Genomic DNA, 10,760 nt, shown 5'->3' with positions numbered 1-10,760 from the left:
TAAACAGTGGGTGCTGGTTGCTTTGCTAAGAAAAGGATTTGGGTTTTCCCACAAAGTCAAATGGATCCCCTAGAGATATGCACCTCGGTACTAGTTCAGCAAATTACAGCATCATTTTGTTAACCGAATGCACAGTGGCATTGGTATCCTGCTGGCTAAGCCTCCTTGGTTCACAGCTGGGTTTTGTTGTTTTGATTTGTTTTGTTTTCTGTGGAGGATTCTGGAATGTGAAGAGTGGTAAAAGTAATTCAAGTTGAAGCTGTGTAGCCTTTTCTGCACAATCTGCAAAGGAATTAACTATACACGATTCATAATTCTGTAGAAGTGTCTGTGTCAGGTTGTTGGGTTAGAGTAGGCATTGTGAAAAGCTGAGAGAAATTCTCTCCTTTTAATATTTTTTTCATCCTAACATATGCATCCTCAGATTGCCTCTGCTTTGAAAGTCTCTGACAGTACAATCTGCTCAGGCTGACTTTCCTTTCTTTCAGGTTGCTTCTCTGAAAAGTTGTGATAACCCTGATAATAAGTCAACACAATCTCCATCATATACCAAACTGGGAAGTCTGTAAACAATTCCAGCAGTGGGAAAATCGTATGATTGGAATATACACTTAATGGTGCACTTTGGTACTCTCTGATGCTTTCCTGGGCTCATATTGTTCACTGTCCACATTAAGGTGCGTGGTCACTGTATATACTACACAAATGAGGAGACCCTGAAACAAGACCACATCTAGCAGACTGGATCTGGAATTCAAACTAGGTGTAGTCATTCCTCATGCTGTGACATCAGTATTAAAACTCGGGAGCAAATCAAATGAAACAGAACAAATAAAACTCTAATCAGATATTCTAAACTATGACATTTTGTTTAGTACTGAGTGGATTTAGAAAGTGTGCTGGTGCCAGGTCAGCAGGGAGAAAGAAGAAATCCTTGCCAAAAAAATGGTAAAATTCTCCCACCTAATAGCACATCTGGAACAGTCCATTTTTTGTCATCTTTCCTGGCTTTTCTCCTTGGACATAAATAAATAAATAAGGCTCTACTGGAGTCTGTGTGCATTAAGCACAAGATAAACTGTTTTCTTTTTTCATTTCCTGTCATTTCATGCTTCCGTCATGACTTTTCCAGGAGAATGGGGAGAGGTCAGTACTCAGATGTTCAGGAAAAAAAGACTTAAGTTACAGATATTTAAACAAGACAAAAACAAGCAGCTTAATTGGTCCTATGGGGAAAGCAAAATATCAAGGTCATCCTCTTCCTCCCTCATATGGAGTCCCTGTGACCCTAAACATCTGATTATTCTTTTTCTGCTAGCTTGTCTCTGTGTTAAGCTTTGTCTGTAGTTGCTATTAATAGAGCCCATAATGGGTTCTCTGCAAGGCAAGCAAAGGTACCTGCCCACACGGCATGAATGCAGATGTCCTGCCATGGGAGCTGTGCTCAAGAGCAGCTGTTTCTCCAGCGTTAGGGAATTAGTGGTGTAAAGAGGAAAAGTGTATGCAGGGTGACTGGCTGTGGGATGGCAATAGGCTCTGGAAGAGCTGAACTGAGACGCAATCAATCTTCTTCTGGCAAATTGCACTCAACAGTCACAACAGTCTTCAGGAAATCATTTTCCCCTTGCAGGAAATTGTATATTTTATGTTAGATTCTGGTTGAAAAGGTCCAGTTTTCAGCTTGCAGGCAATTAACATGGATCTATGAATTCTCTCTGTCAGGTGTCAGGCTGTTTTGTGACATCCAGGCTTTTGAAGTTTTCAGCTCTTTCACACAGTTCTTATTTGCTGACTTGCCTTTAGTAGACTAATAACTTTGTGGATGTAAAGAGAATAATCATATCGGAGCTAGTTAATGATCTTCTGCTTCTTGCAGAAAATGCTTAAAGGGTAAATACTTTTAAATGTTGTTCTGCTCTGTGGAACTCGACGTTACCAATGTAGGGTAAAGAGATATCTCAGTAAAATATCTGTTCCTTTAAACCAACATGAAATTTCACCAGAAAAAACATTGAATTAGGTAAGAGGCAGTAGGCCAAGAGATGCCACTTATACATCATTAAAATAGCCAAGTCTGAGCTTGTTAGTATTTTCAAGTACTTAGATACCATGGCAACAATATTTCAGATAATTAGGGAGAGAATTCACACACTTCCCTAGGAGGAGGCAATAGTCTTGTGAGAGTTTTAAAGTAAGCTGTAAACCTGAGCCTACCCTGGATGCTCGTCAAAGGACAGTTTCTCTCCCCAGACCTGACCTTCCAAGTTATCAGCCAGCAATCAGACCCTTTTGCTAAATGTCCCACCGATTCTAGCAGATTCCCAGATCTATGAGAGATTCACCCTGTCAGAGTACATCCTAATTAAACTTGTCAGTTCTGTGAAAATGGTTGCTGGGCTACAGCAAAATCATGCTCAATTCCATACAAGATTTAAAGAAGGCACTGATTTTTAAAATTAAGATGTGAAATTCCATTCAAGCGGCAGAGCCACAGCTAGCTGACAGGGCATCTTTTGATACTTGGACTGCAATCTGAGTCCTGGACAACCCCATCCTTCAGGTATTGTTTTCTAGCTTATGATCCTGTACTTGGCATAAGGCTTCTCTCCATGTCTGCCTTCCTCACATGGACACGCTAATCTCACTAACCAATTTAATCAGGTTATTAACTTTCAACTTTTCTGTTTATACTCTGATATTTTTTTTTTTTCTGCATAGACAAGAGTGTTTTTGAAATGCACATCTTTGCTGGGGAGATTCAGAGCTTCCCACTAGTAAATTTGTATGATGCAAGTATTAGTCCCGCTTACCAAGTTCATTGTAATTTTGGATCTGGCTCTGTAAATTTTATTGATAATAAGAAATGCGGCTTATTGCTAGTTCTTGAGAGGGATCAGACATTGCAAGTAGCAAGAGGAATGAGGACATGATGACATGTTGGGAGTTGGATTAAATTACATCATAATCAAAATTTGCTAGATTTGGGAGAATCCCCTCACAACCTCTTTTCCAGGGTTATGTGACACATGGATCTCTGAGTTAGGAATGAAACATTGTTTTCTGTGATTGATGAAAGCATCTGAAGGTCTTTAAACATCCTCATCTTAAAATAGTCATAGAGTTGCTCTAGTGCAGCCCTTCCCTGTACACAGGTAACGTTCCTCTCTCAAAGGTAGCAACATTTTGGCAGTACTGTACCTGTGGTAATCAAAGTGTTTTAATATTCTGTAATACTAGAATGGTGGCACTCATTTTTCCATTTAATTTTCTAAAAGATATGATTTAATCCTTTCTTATCTTAACAGCATTTGAAAAGAAAAGGCACAAAGGAGGTGTTTCCCTATACTGACTCATCTTCACTGCAGTGCTTTCCCATTCTGATTACTCCTCATAATCTCTAAGGGAAGATGAGGAGCCTTTTGCGAATATGACGTCTCTGACTGGTGTCATTGCTTCCCACCAATCTGAGTGGGTGTCCTTCAGTGATGACCTGCTCCTCCCTGTTAAACCACAAGGTAAGACATCTTTGATTTTTTTTTTTTTTTGAATCTTTTAAAACTTACTTTATTTAAATTAGACCAAATACTGTCATATATTTAGCATCACAGAGCCTGCCTTCTTAGAGGAAGCAGTATGAACAGAGGTTGAATTATCTCCTGCTACCCTTGTATAATAGGAGCATTTGGGCAAAAAAACGTAAAGCGCTACCCTTATTTGAAGTTTTTTTTAAAATAGGTCCATTATAGGCTTTGGTTCTCTACTTGCTTTTAAAGGGCAATGTCCAAAGGACCACAGAGGAAGTCTCACTTATTATCAAGTGCAAACCTAAGCCCACTGCTGGATTAAAATCTGCATTAGGTGATGCAAAACTTTGCACCTACATTTAATGGCAAATTTTGAGACTTCAGCAAAAAATAAAAAGTAATGGCAATTGCTACCCGTCTCTCCATTCTGTCTTTATTTTAGGTAGCACTGAGGAGCCTCTGGAAAAATGTTTTTCCTCCTCAGACACCTCCTCAGAAGAGAACCATAATGTGGATGGAGAATTTCAGGACCTCACCCACAACGATCTGAATGATGGAGCTGACAAGCCCAAGGTGGATTCTGCTGTGCTTGGGAACCATGTGTCTCCCAGAGGTGGTCTGTCGTCATCCATCAGTGCTTGGGTTCAGTTTGAAGATGCACCATGGACCAGTGCTCCACCAACCCATCCACAAGCAGGTGAGGCACATGCATGAGAAGGTCCATTCTAATAATGCAACAGAGTACAGTGAGGGCCTGGAAAACTTTTTCCTTGCTCTTTGATTTCCAAAGGTTGAATTTGGTTAGTTTGTATTGTATTTTAACACAGTTAATCTTATGAGAGTTTCAAAAAGGGTTCATAATTTAGTTCTGAGTTGAACAAACACTAGTCGGTGGATTGAACAGCAGTATAGACCCAATGTCTTTTCTTTTTGGAAAGAAAATGAAAGGGTTCTGTGATTCATTCAACCTATGTCTTGTGTCTTGAGACTGCCAACAGGTGCATTCATGGGGAAACAGTGTAGTGATGTTTTCAGTAGTGACACTTCTTATGTTCATGTATGAACAGTCATCTGAGAAATTCTGAGCCATTTTCATCTCTGCAACCTGGAACTGAAAGAATGGCGTTCACTATTTCCTTTGTGGTTGTTTCCTTTTTTAATTCATGTTAGTTCCCGTATTGCTTCTGGCAGAGTTCCACAACTTGGTAGTAGGCTGTGTTGGGAGAGAAGGTAGTCTTGTGGGGTTTCTTACTGTGTTACCGTTATGGGCTAAGTGTCTGTCTAGAGTGCTAATGCAGCTCTTGCTATTAAAGATTTCTGGTCTGAGTGCTATCCAAACAGAACCAGAGAACAAAACTGGGGAAACACTAGGAAAAACTCTACAGATTCCAATGCATTTCCAAGAGTTGCTGTGTTGATGATCCAGTGACTCAGCGCTCTGCAAAGCTAGCTTCCATCATGGGAAAGGAAATGAAAAAAATGTGTTTGCATGAAGTGATAGGACAGGTCCACAGCTACAATGTGCATGAATGGGAAAATATAGAAAAAAATGGTTGATGGAGGCCTTCTGTCTTTCAAGAATAGCTGAAGACTCTTACTACTTGGGCCAAGTCTGAGCTCCTAACAGGGGACATGAGGCTCTTGGAGACTGGGAACAAATTTCCACCAGAGAGCTCTGGTAGCATGAATCACTCTGGTATCTGTTCCGCACTCCACGTGCATATCAATACTAATACTGAAATTCTTAGTATGGCGGAAGCTCTGGTAGTGTTTGGTCAGTAGCTTGCTGGCAAAATAAATGGAAGAAAATGATATGACTTAGACGAAGAACTAGTATGCTAATTTCCATCAGTACTTTTTGCTGCCTATTGATGATATTAGTAGTTTGAGAATTACAAAGACAGCAGAAGCTGACCCTAACTCCAAGATTGCATGTGCTTTTGTTCCACTGTAAAAGTTCTTTCGGATTTACTTTAGATATGCATGCCAAGCCTTTGGGTTACATCTTCAGACTATGTTAGCAGATACGGTTATATGAGCTTCTAGCTTTTCTTTATGCACAGGGTTCATATGAAGTATTGAAAATTTCACTTGGGTTCATTTTTTTCAGCAAATGGTTTATTCACTGATAAGGGCAAATTTTGGTCATTTTGTTTCTTTTTGGATAGAATATGTTCATCTAACTCTTCCAGACGTGTCTCAAGTAAAGAAATTTTTTGTCCCTTCTCATAGGAGACTCTGGAAAAATTGCCCAAAGAGAAAGTATGTTTACTTTTTTATGTTTAAATTGAACTTCTTGTAATAATTTCATTTCATTACTTCTAGTTATTTAAAGTAGTTTAAAGAGTTACAGTTTTACTCTGCTTACTGAGTCTGTCTAAATACTCCCTGTAACATCAATAATACATCTATCAGAAAACTTGAGTTGGCAATTTTGGGTTGGGTTTTGGGGCTTTTTGTTTTTCTTCTGTTCTTTTTATGGGTGCTACAGTCTAGTCCGAATGAGACTGTGATTAGCACTTTGTGCAGAGGAAGGTGGGTGAATCTTGCAGCATAAATTTTTCTCTTAAGCTCTGCGTAAGACCACCTCATCTTTGTTTATTTGTTGGCTATTCTTCTTAGTTATAAATACTTACTGATCCTGGTGTCGAAGAGAGAAGGAATAGTACTCATAATTGTAAAATTGTAAACCTGAGGTGCTCTACCTCTCTACTAGTTAATTCCATGGTTAAGTAAAATAGTTTCTTGTGGAAATGATAAGGACAAGAGTTCCTGCTCTTATTCATAGAGGTTCATAGAGGCACATACTTTTTCAAATGGTGCTGTTGGTTGCTGTTACACCATATTTCATTACTAAGCTTTTGATCTCCTTGTTGATTGGAAAACATTAAGTGCACTTTCTTATTAAACAAGAAAATATGTATTTTTTGATGAAGCTAAATAAATCAAACATAACGAAACGGCTTTCATAAAACTCATTTCACAGTCTATTACTTCATTCCTTTTCTTAAAGGGCTGTGGCCCAGTCTCAATGGTCCATGCTCAGCAAAAGTAGTGCCTCTTGGTTTGTGTTCTTGCAGTCACACCAGGTTGCAGGCACAGCTCTTGGATATCCAAAATAAGTGATCAGAGAAGACTTTTCAAAAGCGCTAGTGTTTTAAGAAGGCATTGTTGCCCTGTAGGGGCAAGTGATCTATGAGTGAGGGGCAGAGTGATCTATGCCACTAGGGGGGGACATGGGGACATCCACACTCTGTAACTTCTGGCATCTGAGATTAATGGAGGAGGATGTTTCCTCTAGCAATCAGATCAGGAACCTTACTTTGTTGCTCTGTATAAGTCTTGCATGGGAGGCTGTTTCCCCTCTATTAGCTATATAACTAAGGAGACTTCTAAAATGCAGTGACGTAAATATCGCTTACTTTAGAAGACTTATTTGTGGGCTAACGCCATGCCTGTTCTGGAGATCATCTTATAAATGGCCAGAAAAAGTGCACCTGACAGCCTGTAAAGGGCAGGTCACAGAGCAGAGTGAATGACAGGGCTTTGTCTCTGGCTGTCTACCCTGGGGGGGTTTTGACAGCAAGAAGTAGGATAAACTTCAGCCTTGTTGTTTTCAATTAATTTGCAGGTCACATCTTTCCTCTATGGGCAACCACAAAGCCAGAGACTTTTCTATTACAACCTCCATACACTGACACGCTCTGTGGAAAGCCTGTGGTGACAGCATTATTCATTTGCAGTAGCAAACAGCCCTCATAAGAACAATAGCAAATAGCCAGTTACGGGGGCAGAGTAAAAATGCCAAGTATCAGCAGACACATTGGAGTGAAAAGGAGGGAAATGTTTGAAATCTATTTTCTGTGTAGCTAGCTGTAAGGAGCAATGTCCTGAAGATTCAGCGCCCTAACCATGTTCCTGTCAGGGCTCCAACACTGTTAGGAAATCGTCTGTGTGTCCTTCCACACTGAAGCAGCTGCAGAGCTAACTAGGCAGTTACCCAGACTGATGGCCAGGCTGCCTGAAAACACATTTTGAAAATGGCTTTGCAGAATGGCATTTCCAGAATGTCTGAAGAACAGAGAGGACAGGCCCTAGGAGAGAGAAATGCTATCTTGTTCAGGCTTCAGGGCTACAGTATTTTTGCACAGATTCCCTGGAAGGTGAATCTCTTTCCCAAAATGATCACAATCTAAAAAATTAACACTTAACCACTACATGGGATTCATTTTTTTTATCCTGTAGGAAATATGTTTACAAGAAAAGCAAGTCTAATGCTGGGCCTTTGTTTTACTGGGGAAAGTGGAGACCTTATTGGAAGAGCAGAAATCAATGGGAGTGATAGCCAGGGACAGGGCTGAAAACATAGACAAAGTGTTCGGAAGGCAGGAAGAGAGGTTAAAGCATGAGGTGCAGAAATGAAAGACACACATTTTGAGCCTCATAGAAATTATCTTTATTCAGGACATTCTTGTAAACCCTTCATTCTACCAAATCCAGCCAGAGTAAATGCTAGCAAAAATCTTTCTTTCAAAATACTTCTGCTTTTCAGGTTCATCAGCAGATAACTGACAGCTGCTAAATGATGGGGATTTCTCCCTGGGAATCAATAACTCTTAAGCAAGGCCACAGATATATTTAGTCACAGAAATGATGCATTCTGATATCCTTTTCCCAATTCTCCTTTTGATGGAAAAAGAAGAAATATGATTTTTCTCATAGTTATTATCAGGCTAGCCTAAACTGATACTGCAAAAATGAAAAATGAGATTTTTAGAATTGCCCAAATGTTCCTATCAGAAATGTTACACAATATGTAAATAATCGCAACCAAGAGGTGACATAACATTTACATTTGTTATACAATGGGCCTTCAGCTAGCAATCTCATATTCTACTGGTGTTAGCTGCAGTCTTGAATTCAATGAGGTATTCAGCAAAGCACCAAAATTAGAGCAAGGCAAAATCTATTACATCATCTGTTCCACCCCCCTCCTTCCCAAGAGCTTTGTCTAGTTTTCAATGGCTCAAGTAACTTGGACTCATACCATGTCCCTTGGGAGGCTATCCCACAGTAAGGCAAATCTCAATTTAACTGTTTTGTGCTGTTCTGTCTGAAAACAGGAAGTATATGCCACACAAGAAATCAGTAGTTGAAAACTTGACAAACTGTGGTGCTGTCCTAAAATCAGAAAAATCTAAAGTGCTATATGATAGGAAACAGTGCTGATGCTAACAAGGCCTATTGTAATTCAGTATAGGGATCAAGGAATAGGTCCCCAAAACACCAAAAAAGAATGAATGCTTAAAGATAAATCTGCATATTAAAAACCAATCCAAGGTGCCATGAACAAATGCATCAAGAAAACAAAATAAAATGCAAGTGGAGAGAAACATATTTTTTAGTTTGGGAAACAATGAGTTGATTTGCAGTATCTATGCATGCTACAGGATTTGCATTTTGGGGACAATTCTGGCGCTGCTCTTTCAACGCAAACAGATTTCTGAGAATTCCTGCAACTGAAAGGCCTTAACTTTGCATGTAGCAACAGTAGAGATTAAATTCTAAAATCCTAGGGAAAAACTACCTCATTTAGGAATTCTTTTGCCACAATTTTGAGAGGCTGGAGAGCAGCAGGAATATCTGAAGAATATCTGAATATTTATGCCTAAATATGTGCAGATGTTTACTTCAGCTTATCTTGTTTTTCAAGATTGGTGGTAGTTATTTGACATAGTATGAGAAAAAATACACTTTTACTAATTCTGAGTTTCAGTGTTGAGGAACCTAGAACATTGATTTACTATAGGGGACAAGTACAAAGCACACTTAGAAAAACTTGGCTCTTGCCACTGGTTCCTATGAGGAGCTCAGTTTTTAAGCTTGCCTTCTGTGTCCAAATAAAACATTCCATCTGTCAAAGCAATTTCAGGTGAAATTTTTAAGGCTGGCTTTTCAGATACCTAATGCCATGTTTAATGAAAGTGCTGAGGGAGAAACTGGCAGATTATAATCATATGCTTGTCATCATTTCTCTACAGGCATTATGTCTTTTACCAGACTAAGCACAACACAATGCAGAATTACTGGGGAGAAAGGTGGGGTTTTGGTCATGTCATTCTAATTCAACAACTGTCAACATACATAAGGGGGATAGCTCGCCTAACTTTCAGTCCCTCATTCTTAGGCATGACTCTACTTAAAAGCAGCTCAGTACATTGGCCACAGCTGTGCAAATATAAACAGATTAGTGTCTGCTTACCTGTAAATAAAATAAATTTACACTTCTGAACTGGCAAGGCAGGGAGCACTGTTTGCATGGTCCCTGTATGCATACAGCAAGGTAGGTATGTTTCCATAATGAGATGAAGGCCCATCACACTATTTCCATTAAGCTATGAGTAGATAGAGATAAATCCTCCTTAATATTAATTTGCCATTGTCTTCCAAAGTATCAGTCAATCTAACAAAAGCTGGATATGTATTATGTGCTGAGAAAAGAACCTCTGTATCACAGGTTATTCTGTAAATGCAAGATTTGGGATGCATTGAGATCTCTGTGGGTTTAGAAGATAAACACAGATGTACTAGTTTAAAAAACAGTTGTTATGCTGAGATTAAATTAGAATTGGTCTCTACCAATACACTGTTCCTTAATTCAGCAATTTTTTTTTACTACATCTTTTTTTTTACTTCCTCACTAGAATCACTCATTACTCCTAACATTCAAATAATAATGTGGTCAAAGAGTATACAATAGAAATTCAGAAATGGATGTGTAAGATTGTTTTATCAGTTCTGGATGGTGGTTAGGCAGGAGTTGGTTTTTGGCACTTAAGTCTGGCCAGTGAGTAGAACAAGATTTTTGGCCTAAAGTGAGCAGAAATTTCATGCAATTTATTTAAATTGGGGTAATCTATGCTGTATCTGCACCAGTTCAGAAATAAAAGCCATTTTTAGTTCACATCAGTAGGTCATTTTCATTTTATTTTTATATTACTCCTGTGTTAAGCCTTCCTAAAATGACTACTACATTCAAGTGGCTGGCACAGATGGGGAATGCTTAATTAAATATAATAAAGCCACTTTATAAAAATCTATGATGATATAAGAACCCAACTGTGTTGCACAATAAAGATATTCAGATCTTGTTATTAGTGGCAGAAATATGGAATCTTCCTGCTCTGAAAAGCCTCAGCTTCTAAAATACTTGAGCAGCAGGAAAACTTATAGTTG

General features: G+C 39.0%; 1 protein-coding gene across 1 annotated transcript in view; it reads left to right on the top strand.

Annotated features, from left to right (window-relative positions):
- Nucleotides 1-3,427: 3,427 nt before the first annotated feature.
- The window catches only part of STON2 (stonin 2), a 63,439-nt gene continuing 56,106 nt past the window's right edge, over nucleotides 3,428-10,760 (top strand). The window contains exons 1-2 of the mRNA XM_067296885.1: nucleotides 3,428-3,515; nucleotides 3,967-4,221. Coding sequence (XP_067152986.1) covers nucleotides 3,428-3,515; nucleotides 3,967-4,221 — 343 coding nt within the window. The remainder of the gene's footprint in view (nucleotides 3,516-3,966; nucleotides 4,222-10,760) is intronic.

Source organism: Apteryx mantelli, chromosome 4 (genome assembly GCF_036417845.1).
Source record: "Apteryx mantelli isolate bAptMan1 chromosome 4, bAptMan1.hap1, whole genome shotgun sequence".
Taxonomy (NCBI): Eukaryota; Metazoa; Chordata; class Aves; order Apterygiformes; family Apterygidae; genus Apteryx; species Apteryx mantelli.
The sequence above is the reverse complement of the archived record's forward strand: the minus strand, read 5'-3'. Positions and strand labels throughout refer to the sequence as shown.